This window comes from Chrysochloris asiatica, unplaced genomic scaffold (assembly GCF_000296735.1).
Source record: "Chrysochloris asiatica unplaced genomic scaffold, ChrAsi1.0 scaffold00010, whole genome shotgun sequence".
In the NCBI taxonomy this organism is placed as follows: domain Eukaryota; kingdom Metazoa; phylum Chordata; class Mammalia; order Afrosoricida; family Chrysochloridae; genus Chrysochloris; species Chrysochloris asiatica.
The window spans coordinates 17258951-17273611 of NW_006408528.1; the positions used below are offsets into that span (position 1 = coordinate 17258951).

At 37.0% G+C, this 14661-nt stretch overlaps 1 protein-coding gene across 4 annotated transcripts in view; it reads right to left on the minus strand.

Moving 5' to 3' along the window:
- Positions 1 to 14661, minus strand: part of CDK14 (cyclin-dependent kinase 14) — an 819631-nt gene that overhangs the window by 433128 nt on the left and 371842 nt on the right. For all 4 annotated transcript variants that reach the window (XM_006834309.1, XM_006834307.1, XM_006834310.1 and 1 more), the window contains one exon: positions 1856 to 1918. In XM_006834309.1, coding sequence (XP_006834372.1) covers positions 1856 to 1918 — 63 coding nt within the window. The remainder of the gene's footprint in view (positions 1 to 1855; positions 1919 to 14661) is intronic.

Here is a 14661-nt window from a genome sequence, read left to right on the forward strand (position 1 = left end):
CCAGTCGTCAGCACACAGCCTCTCTCCCTCTCTGGGTCTAGAGTCTCCAGCCTCTCCATTTCTCCACATCATTGTCTCTGACTCCATCTCTGGTGTCACTGTTTCTCTGGGTAGGGTCCTGTACCCCGCTCTACTCCCTTCATGGTCCCAGGGACATCCACTCCTGGACTGCAAAGTCACTATCCTCCTTCTGCTACAAAATGTCTTCCTTTATATTTCCAACCCTCACAGTCAGTCCTAATAACAATTATTCACTATTGTCCCACAAGAGACCGATTCCTCATCTCCTTTCATCAGCCCTGCCCAAACAGATTGGATACTACTCAGTGGAGATTCTACCTTCCTCTGCACCCTCTGGATCTAGGTTCCTTCTTGAAGGCTTGTAAGCCAGTCACTTCTTGCCTTTGTAGCCTCCTTATCCATTATCTTTTAATTCCATTTTTCCATGAACATTTTTAAGTTCCCTCATATACAGCTGGTGGATGATTAAGCTACAATCTTTTGGGTAAATGTTCCACTCAAATTCATTAAAATGAAAATCATACTTTCTACTTAAGAAAGGAATCCCACTAAATAGATCACCTAGAAAAACATAAAGTTTTTATGTTAAAATTTACTGTATTATCATTTATAATAGCAACATTCTGACAATAACTCAAAGGTCCAAGAACAATTAACAGTCAAAAGAATTATGATTTATTCACTCTATAAATCATACAGAATACTACGTAAATATTAGAAAGACTGACTCAAATAGTCATGTATTAAAGGATACTCATGATAAGTGGAGGGGGGGAATGTATGGAATAGTGCATATATTACTTTTCTAAGCATACAGCATCATGTGTTCATTTAGACTTGTATAAGCAGAGGGAAAATATCAAAGAAAACACGCCATATTGTGAAGAGTAGTATGAACGGGATGAAACGAAAACTAACAATTATACTTAAAATACATTCACAGTAATTAGTTCTCATTATCATATATGTAATTAATTGAACTATAAAATTGAAGCAAATCATTAAACTTTCAGATAGAACTTTTGTAGTTTCTAACTATCTAACATCAGCCAAGAAAGAGTCTTCTAAAACTTAAAGACAATTTTCCAAGACGGCTGGCTAGATCAAACCTAAGAAAAACTTAGTTCTTTTGACTCATATTATTCAGATTCTGAGTAAAAATAGTGAAATAGTAGTAAAATGTAGAACCATTTTTATGTTTGTATATACGAGTGAAAAAATATGCATGGAAACCAATCATAACACTGTTTCAGATATGAAAGACTAACAAAATGCAGAACCATTTTTATCTGCTTGTATATGTATGAGTGAAACAATGTGCACTGGAAACTCGCCATGACATTGACCATAACAATGCTTTCTTTTGAAACCAGTTCAGTATTTCAAAACAGTGTCTTTTTACTAAACAGTATTAAAATAGTATCTTAGTGGGTCTTGGAGTCCTGGTGTGGTGCTGTAGGATAAGCAATCAACCACAAGGTAGGTTTGAACTGCAAGGTCAGTAGTTCAAACTCACCAGCCATTTCTCGGAAACACTATATAGGGTTACTCTGAGTCAGAACCGATTTGACAGCACTTAACAACAACAAGTGGATCTTACTAAAGATTGATTAAATTAGTTTCCACGGGAAAAAAAAAAGATTACAAAAACAAAACAATGAAAATAATGTTCAATGCTAAGTTATAGTTTATAGCTACTAAACTGAAGTAATGGCTAGGGCTGACTTGAATATTACTTTGCTTTCCATAAGAGTTACAAATAACAAAAGAAGTAATGGTAGACATATTAGTCTTCAGAAAATGCACAAGACAAATGCTACATCTTTTTTCCTACCTTCACATTGTCTGGATGCAATCCCCCAGGGTGCTTGTCCATGTACTGACATAAATCAGTGTGCTAGAAGAAAAAAGAAAAAGTGTATTAACATCCCTCTGGCTATAATAAAATGAATCAATATTTCTCTACTTCAAAGTCACCATTACCTCTGAACAAAGCAAATATAAGGTAAGTGGATGGATATCTTGGTATATGCATTTAACCCTGCCAATTTTTAACCACAACTGAAACATTATTTTCACTTCTAGGCTTTGTTTTATGTTAAACATGTCTATTACACATGTACTTGAAAGCAAGTTGTTATTGTTAAGTTCAAATCCATAGCGACCGTGTATAGGATTTCTGAGGAACAGCTGGTGAGTTTGAACCACCAACCTTGTGGTTTAAACCAACTTTGCATTAACCAACAACACCACACCAGTACTTGAAAGCATATATGTTCATAATTTGTTGAGGACTGAATTTCTTCCTCACTGAATATACATCCCCATAATATAACTTAAAAAAAATTTTTTTAATCACAATTAACAAATCCAATTATAATCCCATTTACCTTGTATTTCCAAGTGCAAATGGAGATCATGATTATTTTATATGAGATGAAAATACTACAAATTGATTATACTTGAAAATTTCATCATTAGGCTTATTCAAAGTTTAATATCTGTCATGAAATATAATTTTGGGGCTTTCAGAAAGTCTGAATATATCTGAGTAAATATTTCTTATAAATTAATGTCAAGATTTCTAAAATTATGAATTAACACAATGAAACCAGATATGTTCAATAGACTATCCCAAGATAACATATTGTGTTATTCTTTTAAATATACCAAATTGGATTTAATCACAATCACATATTTTCTTCTTAAAGTTATTTTTGTTTATTTTATGCACCACCTTTCTTTGCAAAGCTCAATAAAAGGCAAATCTTTGACAAGTCTGAGTTTTTAAAACAAGAAGGATTTTTGCCAATGTAATCAATGTTAAGAAGAATAAAATTATATAACTAAACATGTGGATATTTAAAAACATATGGGAGTAAAAGGAGCTCTGGTAGCGTAGCGGTTACAAATCGGGCTGTGAACCGCAAGGTCAGCAGTTCGAAACTACCAGCTGTTCTGCGGGAGAAAGATGAGGCTTTCTGCTCCCGTAAAGATTTACAGCCTCGGAAACCCTGTACAGGGTCATTATGCGTCAGAACTGACTCCACGCACATAACAACAACTCCATGAGACAGAATAGACCCATCCAAAGGGTTTTCTCGGTACAATCTTTGCATAAGAATATCATCAGGTCTTTCTACTTTGGAGCTGTTGGTGGGTTTGAACCACCAATGTTTAGATTATTACCTTTAGGGTACTATGCCCCAGGGTCTCCCTATAACCATCATTAAATCAAAAAATCTGATATCCAGATAAAATGTATGTTTCTTTTATTATTATTACTAGAGACAGACTATTGAATTGGATTCTAGAAAGGACAGAAATTAAAGAGCTATACCTAAAAAAGGCACCAAATCCATATAATTTTAATAGAAAACTTTCTATACCTTCAAGAAGCAGATGCAAACTACTTCATAGTGCAGGAGGCCCTGTTGGGCCTTGGTTTGGCTAGCTTTGCTACTAGTCAAAGGGGTGAAAGGTCGGCAGTTGGGACCACTAAGTGGCTCCACTGGAGAAATGGCCTGGCTATCTGATTCCTAACAGATTTACAGCTAACCCTACCCTAACCTGAAAGGAGCTCTGGTAGTGTAGTGGTTACAAGTTGGGCTGCTAACCTCAAGGTCAGAAGTTCGAAACTACCAGCTGTTCTGCAGGAGAAAGATGAGGCTTTCTGCTCCCGTAAAGATTTACAGCCTTCAAGAAACAGATGCAAGAAACGGACACCCCATACAGGGTCACTATGAGTCGGAACTGACTCCAGGGCACACTACCACCACCACCATCAAACTTCATGGGGAGTCCTGGTGTGGCGCTGTGCGTTAAACCTCTGGAATGCAAAGTCAGTTTGAACCACAAGGTCAACTGTTCAAGCAAACCAGTCACTCATCAGAAACTCTATGCAGGGTCACTATGGGTCAGAACTGACTCAAATGCAATTAACAACAACAAACTTTATGGAGAGTGACCCTGTAGAAGAAGCACTGGACTGCTAACCACAAGGTCGGTAGTTTAAACCCACCAGCCACTCCTTGGAAACCCTATACAGGGTCATTATGAGTTGGAACCGACTTCAAGGCACTTAACTACAACAACAAACCCTCATGGAGTAGTTTTACTCTGTCTTTTAGGGTTGCTATGAGTTGGAATCTACTCCATAGTTGAAGGACATATAGGCTAGTCTATGAACAAAGAAAAAGATAAACAGATTCTCACTCCTTCTTTAAGGTTACAATGTCAAAACAGACATAAAGGAGGGAGAGAAAAGGAAGGGAAAGAATTAAACAAAATTCTCAAATAATAACAGATGCACCAATTCTAAAAATAACAGCAAGAGTCCTGGTGTGGCACTGTAGGATAAGCACTGAATCGCCCGCTGCAAGGTCAGCAGTTCAAACCCACTAGCCACTCTTCGGAAACCCTATACAGGGTTGCTATGAGTCTGAACCAACTCAATGGTACTTTATAACATTGCTGTAAAAGATTAATTAATACAAGATTAAACAAGATTAACACTAGGAATGGAGGAACATTTTAACATAAAAAAATCCTCTCTGTGTCAAATTACCCAATAAGGAAGACAAGCAAGGGCTTACTATTTATTAATCTGTAGTGAACAAGTTCACATTTGTTTCACTACATCATAGATTCTGCTCCTAGGTATGGCTGGCATTTTATCTCTTTTCCAACATCACAGGACCCTCCTATAAAATCAAAGTCTCTTTTCAGATTTATAACTCCCAAAAAGGCCAGGGAGTCCTGGTGTGGCACTGTGGGTTAATGTGCGGGACTGCAATGTCAGTTTGAACCGCAAGGTCAACAGCAGCTCGCTATGGGTCGGAACTGACTCGATGGCACTTAACAACAACAATAATAGGGACCAAGTATCCAATAAGCAAGGTAAGCACAGGAATACTTGTGCTTATTTACTAATCTGTAGTAAACAACATCACATGGGTTCCTCCACATCTTCACTATAGATTAGTAAGTACACAAGTAAGCCTGTACTTACCTTGCATATTGGGTAATGTGCCCCTCGATCCCTTAAAACTACAGAATGGAATGGCAATGGGTATGAAAGAACTATTATGTATTTGAGATATATTTGTTAAATGCTGATTATGTGAACAATTCCTTGCTTTCATAAATCTAACAGTCTGGGAATTTTGTATACTTGCAAAATATTTTTTCCAAGAAAACTAAAGGATTCAATTTTGATATTGTTTTTTTAATATGAGAAAGAAAACATTAAAGTAGGGAAAATATTCTGGTCTTCAAGCAACACATAATGTCCTTATAAGGACATGATGGCAAGTGACATCAATAACATAAATTGTATACAAGAGGGCTTCACCAGAAAGAAAATTTTGAAAATTTAATAAGTTTCAAACCGTTTAAAATTTAAAATGTGTTATTTCCTACAAATATGTGCATGCGTACACAAACACACAACTACCATACACACGCACACCTGGTTATTACTAACTGTGTAACCCTGGGCAGATTGGTTGTTGGAAACATTAAAGAGTAAATATACAAAGCGTTCGGAACATTGTTCAGGATGCACTATAGATGATGATGAAAATGATGATGAAGGTGATGAATTTCTGTGGTATGTTTAAACCTAACATAACCTTAGAGTCCCGATGTGGCGCTGTAGGATAAGCACTGCTCTGAGAGCTACAAGGTTGGTGGTTCAAGCCCACCAGCCATTACTCAAAACCCTAAACAGGGCCACTATTAGTCCGAACCAACTCCACAGTGTTTAACAACAACAAACATAACCTTGTTTGCCTAAAACGAACAGGACTTGAAGGACTCACTGATGAAGACCAAAAAATACAGCTTTCAGTATGGATTGTACCTCAAAGTAAAGATAATGAAAATTCTCACAAATGGACTAATAAATAACATCATGATAAATGGAGAAAATACTGAAGTTGTCGATGATTTCGTTTTACTTTGATTTTCAATCAGCACCCATAGAAGCCGCAGTCAAGAAATCAAATGACAAATTGCATTTGGCAAATCTGCTGCAAAATCAGTGCTAAAGAGCAAAGATGTCATTGTGAGGACTAAAGTGTGCTTGACCCATGCATTCTCAGTTGCTTTGTATGCAAAACCTGGACAAAGAATAAGGAACACCTGAGGAGAATCGATGCATTTGAATTATGCTGTTGGCAAAGAATATGGTAAGCAGCATGGACTGTCAAAAGAACCAAGAAATCTGTCTTGGAAGAACTATACTCAGAATGTATGAGGATGCAAGATTCTAGAGGATCTGAGGTAGAGGAATGGGCAATGGATACACTTTCCCTTAGAATCGTGTTTCACAAACTTATATTTTTATGATGAAAGTTGTTTCTTTTCCTTCTTTTTTTAATGCACAGTACCATTCTTGGAACTGCATTGTTGTTGCTAAGTGCCCTTGAGTGATTGTTGTTGTTGTTGTTGTTGTTGTTGTTACGTGGCACTGAGTTGGCGTTGACTCATAGCATCCCTGTATAGGGTTTCCAAGGAACAGCTGGTGGGTTTGAACTGCCGACCTTGTGGTTCGTAGTCCAGTGCTGAACCACAGTGCCACACCAGAAGTCCACCATTGAATTAGATGTACCCCAATTCCAAATTTCATTACATGTTTTCTTCCTTTTTATTTTTTTCCTTGGTTCTACTCATGATGTGACCCTTGAGATTCAGAAATGCAGGACTTAACAACGATGCTATAAGGCACTTCTCAGTTACTTCATTTTTTAAAAAAGTCATCCTGGGTATATAGATTCAGAACACAAAGCGACATGACTAACAGATCAATCTTCTCTTCTGAGGTGCTGCAAATCTCAGCTCCTTCCAGCTTCATCTCTAGCTGTTTCTTGTTCTAATACCAGAAAGAGCATCTATGCATTGTATGTAGGCACAGGTAAGTGTATATTAAACAAAACCGCCATTTCCCCTCCAATCTCCAGTATAGCTCATACTTTTATCTCCTCTTTCCCCAATACATCATGCTTTACCTCAGCTTTCCATCATTGCTATTCTTGTTAGGTGTCCGTGTTGTATGTTCTGACTCACAGCAACCCTATGTATGACAGAACACGACTACACTTTCAACAGGCAGCATATTTGCCCACTGTAATATGTCATTTGATTTCTTGACTGCTGCTTCCAAGGATGCATATGTCAATCCAAGTAAACTGAAATCCTTCACAACTTCAATCTTTCCTCCATATGTCAAGATGTTGCATACTGATCCAGATGTGAGGATTTTTATTTTCTTTACATTGAAGTGCAATCCATACTGAAGGCTGTAGTCTTTGATCTTTATTAGCAAGTGCTACAGTAAGCAAGATTGTGTCATCTGCATATCATAAATTGTTAATTAATCTTCCTTCAATCTTCCTCATACAGTAAATTTCTTGGAATATTTGTCCAGCATGTAGATTGAATAAGTACAGTGAAATTGTACATTCCTGACACAAACCTTTCCTTATTTTAAACCACATAGTATCCCCTTTTTTTATTCAGATGATTTGGTATATATACAGGTTTACATGAGCACAATTAAGTGTTCTGGAATTCCCATTCTTCACAATGTCATTCATAAAAATTGTTATGTTCCACATGGTCAAATGCCTTTACATCGTCAGTAAAACACAAGTAAGCCTTTTTCTGGTATTCACTTTCAGCCAAGATACACCTAATATCAGCAATAACACCCCTCATTGTTCTTCTGAATCCCGCTTGAAATTCTGGTAGTTCCCTGTACTGAAACCATTTTTTAATTATCTCCAACAAAATTTTACTTGTATATGATATTAATATTTTTAGAAATTTTCTGCATTCTGTTGTTATCACTTTTCTGTGGAATGGAAGCAAATACAGATTGCTTCTAGTCGGTTAGGCTGTCTTTCAAATTACTTGATTAGAGAAGTGAGGGCTGCATCAGTTGGTTGAAACATTTCAGTCTATATAGTCCATCAATTCCAGGAACCTTGTTTTTTTGCTACTGTCTCAGTCAGTCTCCCATCACTTTCACTCTAGCACTACTGCTATTCGTCAGGGTAAGACCACTAGAAGCATTTTTGTCATATACCACTCTTGACTTATAGATTTTTACATGAATACCTTAAGAACTATATATCTATTCTACATGAAATAGACAGTTTTAAATGAAGCTATCGAGTGTAGCTAGAATTACAGACTCAGCCAGAGTTGAAAGTGAAAGCAAATAGAAGCCATAAATCTCAATCCCCACATTCTATGTCCCTCTCAAAATCAGGTTCCTTATTCATCATTGACTACTCATCAAGGGGCTTTTATTGGTTTTCACATAGGTACAGGGGAGTTCCTCAGGGAAGAACTTTGAGGAAAGTTAACTGAAATTGTATACAGAAAGGTCTGGAGAATCGACTTGTGAAATATCATCTAGCAAAAAAATCTGTGGATCCTAATAGTCTAATCTGCACCCAGTCATGGGAATGGCCCCAGCAAGGGCAGCATTAGGTTCTGTTGTGCACTGAATTGTCATGGTCAAGGCCAACTTAACAACAGCTAATAATAACAACAACATTTAAAACCAGAACCCCCTGAAGCTAAATGTTCTCTATAAAAAGAATTTGCCAGGTTTATAATTTGGGTTTCCTCATATTGATTTAATATCTCTGTGGATGGATCAATTTAGAAAGAAGGAAAGAAATCTCCCTTTACAAAAAATCAGGACTTGAGACAACCGCAGAAAATCGAAGCATTTTCCCTCATAAGTACTTCCACGAGAGCAGAATCTGAGATCTGAGAACTACTGAACTAACATTAATCATGTGCTGAACACAGTCATGACACTTAAAGGGAAAGTCACATACATACAAACAACAAAGACAGATTATGAAAATAATGACATTTGAAAATAGGACTGAGTGGAGAACAATCCTTTAAGAGAGGATATGGGGAGAAAGGAAAAGCAAAAGACAGTTAAGAAAGAAGCTATACTCTGACATTCATCTCTCCATCCTTTATGCTTTATGAACCTGACCTTGAATCAAACGAAGTAATATCCCTCCATCTAATGCCACTGGATTGGTGTATCACTGTAGGATAAGCACTGGACCAGAAGGTCAGTAGTTCAAACTCATCAGCTGCTCTTTGGAAACCCTATACAATGTTGCTATAAGTTGAAACTGACTTGACAGCATACTTAACAACAGTACCAATGGAAGAAGCCCTGGTAGCGTAGAGGATTATGGGCTGGGCTGATAACTGCAAGGTTCATAGTTTGAATCTACCCATCATTCTGCGGGAGAAAAGTGAGGTTATTTGCTCTTGTAAAGAATTACAACCTTGGAAACCCTATGCAGGATCGCTATGAGTTCGAACCAACTCAGTGGCACACAGGTACTAATACTAATGCCACTGGTATCATGGAGGGGTGTAGATGGTTAACACTCTTGACTATTAACTGAAAGGTGGGAGGTTCAAGTCCACTCAGGTGCCTTGGAAGAAAGACCTGGCAATCTACTATGACATAAATGTGTTCTTCATTAGTCAGAATCAACTTGATGGCAACTGGTACTGGAAAAGCCACTAAAGCTGATCAATTCAGATAGCCTTTTAGGAGTGAAATTTTGTCCATTTTCCCAAGACAAAAACTAGTGTAAGTCAACTTGTAACTAGGCTTCACTATTCATCATGTGTTACTTTTTCTGAAATTTATTATCAAACTTTTTTGTTACCATTTTATTGTGAATTGAGTGAAGGTTTACAGAGCAGATCACCCATTTTACATAAGGCTTTCCAATTGTTTACCCCTTAAATGATTAAATCTTTCCAAATGTTTACCCCTTAAATGATTAAACCTTTCCAAATGTTTACCCCTTGAATTATTACATCTTTCCAAATGTTTACCCCTTAAAAGATCAAGTTCCTCAAAGAGTAATTCTGCTTTTGCATTAGCACCAACTTGCAGACTGGACATTTCTCAAGAAGCAGGAATCCAAATAAAGCTCCCTCTCAAATGCATGTATTTGCTTCCATTCTCCCATAATATTAAGCATGCTGTCACAATACTTGTTAGCAAATGTTGAAGTTCTTCAGAAGCACTGCCAAAACGTGATGTTGAAAACAATATAGCCCTAATTTAGCATCTAGTCTAAAATAAGGGAATAATTCTGTGGAGATGACCATTGGAAACTCTCTATTTGAAATGAGCCAGACATGGCCATCATACTTATACTTGTGCTTGGCTTAGTTTTTCACTTTGCCATCAAGTGGAGAGTCAGTATATTCAGGCTTGCTATAGTTTCTATAACATTTTCTTTTTAATTACACCTCAACATAAAGACAACAAAATTCCTCACAACTGCACCAATAAGCAAAATCATGATAAATACAGGTACGATTTAAATTATCAAGAATTTCATTTTACTTGGACCCACAATCAACACCCATGGAAGCAGCAGTTAAATTAAACAACCTACTGCATTGAGCAAATCTGCTGCAAAAGTCCTCTTTTATTATTCTTTTTCTTAACTTTTTGTAGTGAATTGCATGACATTTATAGAGCAGATCATCATTTTATATTTGACAATTCATATACATCTTGTTTCATTTCATTGATCGCAATCCTTTCCATGTAATATCACTTGTCCCACATGCTTCCTGTATTCCTGTTTCCATCCCTTCTTCTTCCGTAACTATTCTGAACTTTGTCCTTGGCTAAGTGCTGTCCTTTTGAACTCAACTGGTTGGAAAGAGACTGGGATAAGCCGAGACTATCCAGTTATGAAATTGAATTTCCTATTGGTTCAATTTTCAGCAAAGCAATAGAGAGGTCTATAAGGGGAACAATAAACTAGTGACATTAAGTACATGTTAGAACAAAGATATCTTTTAAGTGTTAAAAAGTAAAAATATCACTGTGAGGCAAAAGGTGTGCATGATCCAAGCGATGATATTTTCAACCCCCTCATATTCACAGGAAAGCTAGACAATGAATAAGGAAGACCAAAGAGGAATTGCTGTCTTTGAATTACGATGTTAGTGAAGAATATTAAATATACCATGGATATTGGAATCAACTCAATGGCAGTAGGTGCTTGGTGGGTATACAAAAACAAGCAAATCTGTATTAGAAGACAGTCAAATGCCCCTTAAAAGTGAGGATGGTGAGACTTTGTATTTCAGACTTTGGACATGTTATCCGTAGGGACCAGTTCTTAGAAAAAGGACATAAGCATGATAAAGTAGAGGGTCAACAAAAATAGAGGAACACCCTCAATGAGACAGATTGGCACAGTGGCTGCAACAATGAGCTCAAACACAGCAACAAATGTGATGACGGTGCTGAGTTGGTCAACTCAACGGTATCTATCAACAAGAAAAATAAGATCTAGAAAGACTATAGAAATAATAGAGCTTGTTTTTACGTTTCTTTATTAGTTGTTGTTGTTCAGTGCCGCCGAGTCGATTCCAACCTATAGTGACCTGTATAGGGTTTCCAAGGAGCAGCTGGTGAGCCTGAACCACTGACCTTGCAGTTTAAACGACTTTGCAGTCTGACGCATTAGCCCACAGTGCCACACCAGGACTTCTCTTTATTAGAAGGCAGGGTTATTTGATATTGTTGTAGGTGTTGTTGAGTCTTTTCTGATTCATAGCTATCCTCCATGTAACAGAAGGAAACACTGCCCAGTAGTGCGCCATCCTAACAGCTGTTGCCATGTATATGTATGAGTCCACTGTTGTATCCACTGTGTCAATTCATCTCATTGAAGGGCTTCCTCTTTTTTGCTAACTTGCTGCTTTACCAAGATTGGTCTCTTTCTCAAGGACTGCTTCCTCCTGATAACATGTTCAAAGGCCATGAGATGAAGTCCTGCCATCCTTGCTTCTAAGGAGAATTCTGGCTATATTTCTTCTAAGACATAGGTGTTCATTCTGTGTTTTTATTTTGAAATTAAAAACAAAAACAAAACCCCTGAAGTATAGAGCTAAAAATTAAGTGGAAATATGTGATTTTTAAAAAGATGGCATAGGTTAAGAACTAGTTTATGACTAGCGTAAATGAGAAGCACAATAATCTAGAACTGTTCTTTCTCTGAAGAGACTATGGAATCAGAGGAAGGAGCCTCTTAGAGGCTTGAGTCCACTCAGTGGGACCTCAGGAGAAAGGCCTGATGAATTACCTCCACACAGAGCACAGTTCTACTCCGATACACACTGGATCACTATGTCTGTGTCTTCTTTTAGCCCTCATCCTAGTTTGATTGTAGACACCTTGATCTCAACCAGGTAAGTGACTGCTAAAATCCACAGACAGAAAGTTGATTTTGACTCATAGCAACCCTATGTAGGACACAGCCAAACTGCTCCTTAGCGTTTCTGAGACTGTAAAGGTTAAAGCCTAAAAGAACTTTTAAATAGTACAATAGTAAAAGACAAGTACTATTTATGAGATTAGAACTCAAGACATTTTTGAAGGACAAAAGCAATTATTTCTACTCTTTGGTGGTACCTCATATGCTATCAAAATTAATAGCAATGAGGAGATTGATCAAGTCAACAGAAGAGGATGAAGTAAGCTTTACCATCCCCTATTGTTGTCAAGTGCCTTTTAGTCAGTGCTAACTCACAGTAACCCCGTAGAGGGTTTTCAAGACTGCCTACCTTGTAGTTGAAACCGACCTTGCAGTGGTGTGCTTATCCTAGTACGCAACACCAGGACTCCTTACCACTCCCCACTGTCCCATTCTGGGACACATCACATATAGTACACATACACATCACATGTAGTCTGATTAAATACACACTTGAAGGGTAAAGTTATAAACTCTGAAAGAATTGAGAATCATTTTATTTGTGAATCTAGTTCATCTATAGCTCATTACAGTTATGGAATTCACTGAAAATAGCTACTGTTAGAGGCAAATAAAGACAATTTATAGAAATAGAGCCCTCTTTTCTTCTACAGTAACCAACGCCATTTCCCTCTAGAAGAGTCTCCATATTAATAACTAAATTGCTGTAAAATTAAACTATAAACTACTAAGGATTACATCAAGTCCACCAGTTTAAAATGACTTTGAAATTACATTTTTCCTGCTAAGCTTTGTGATATTCATGTATTTCTTTCTCAAATCAGTTCAACAGATGGGCATTATTCATTAATGAGAAAGAGTTAAAAAAGAAACTCAATCTTCCTTTAGAACAAAGGTACAGGCATTTAGGATGGCTACTAAACAAAGGAGCTCTGGTAGCGTAGTGGTTACAAATCAGGCTGCGAACCTTAAGGTCAGCGGTTTGAAACTACCAGCCGCTCCGCGGGAGAAAAATGAGGCTTTCTACTCCCGTAAAGATTTACACCCTCGGAAACCCTGTACAGGGTCGCTATGGGTCGGAATCGACTCGACGGCACTTAACAACAACTAAACAAAGTTACTACACACAATATATAAAAATGGTTAATTTTAAAAACAGTGATTTAAAAAAATAACTTTTTTATTTGTATAAAGTTATTTAGGCTTTATGCTAATACAATAAAACCCACTATGGTCTTTAATGATAACAATAAGAGGCTCATGAACAGAATGAATTGTTCTCTTCCTTCTGAAGTAAAAACTGCAATTACAATTAGATTATTGTGCCCCAAATTACATGTCAAAACAAGATATGGTAACAGGGACCATAGAGTCTTCCTATCTATTCTATTATCGCTCATTAAAAGATGTTACTCTCACATATTTCCCACTGTTTCTGCACAAATTTTGCACATTATAAAAACTATTACTGGGTTATTTTATTTTTACCCAGTTTTAAGCCACTTAGGAAATGCTTGAAATTCTAGCAGTAACCACACACATGCGGAGAGTAGAAGAAAGCTAACACACACATTGATTTACATTACATAAAAATCCTTCCACAGCAATCATAGTGATGTAGTGTATTCCTAATTAAATTAGCCCCCCTTTTTATTAACCATATATCGTCATCCTCCTCTTTGCTCATAATAAACCTTCCTATATGTGCTTAGCTGTCCCATAATTCTACCTAATTGGTTTCAGTTGTCAATTCTGAATTCAAAATGCATAGACAGCCTGGGGCTGGTGACTGGAACAGGAAGCATTTCCAACCACATCTCTATTATGTAAAACCAGAAACCTGAAAGATCTCTTCTATTAAAACAAAAAAGTTACTATTAGGTTTCTGGCAATGACATCATTGTACATGACAGATTGTACAGCTCTGCTAAAGCAGTGAAACTACCGCAAGCCCTTCATCTCAGATTATAAAAAGAGAAAATGCAGGTACTCCGGCTTCAATCGTTTCAGGGTCTAAAGTAACTTCAATACTGTACGGGTCACAAATATACTACCATACAACTTGTGTCAATTCAACTTTCTAGTGCTTTACAACGTATTGACAGCAATGGCCTTCACCAGCCACCCTTAATCAACGTAACTTAACAAGGACATCAACAAAAGAATAGGTGCTGAGGCTGCTTTAAAAAACATATACATATATGTATATGGCTAATTCTTACACCCAAACACATATCTATATCCAGGTCTCTGGCAGTTATCTTATAAAATTCCTAGGAGATATATATGATTTTTTATTTTTAAACTGTATAAATTCAACATATTATTTTAGGAC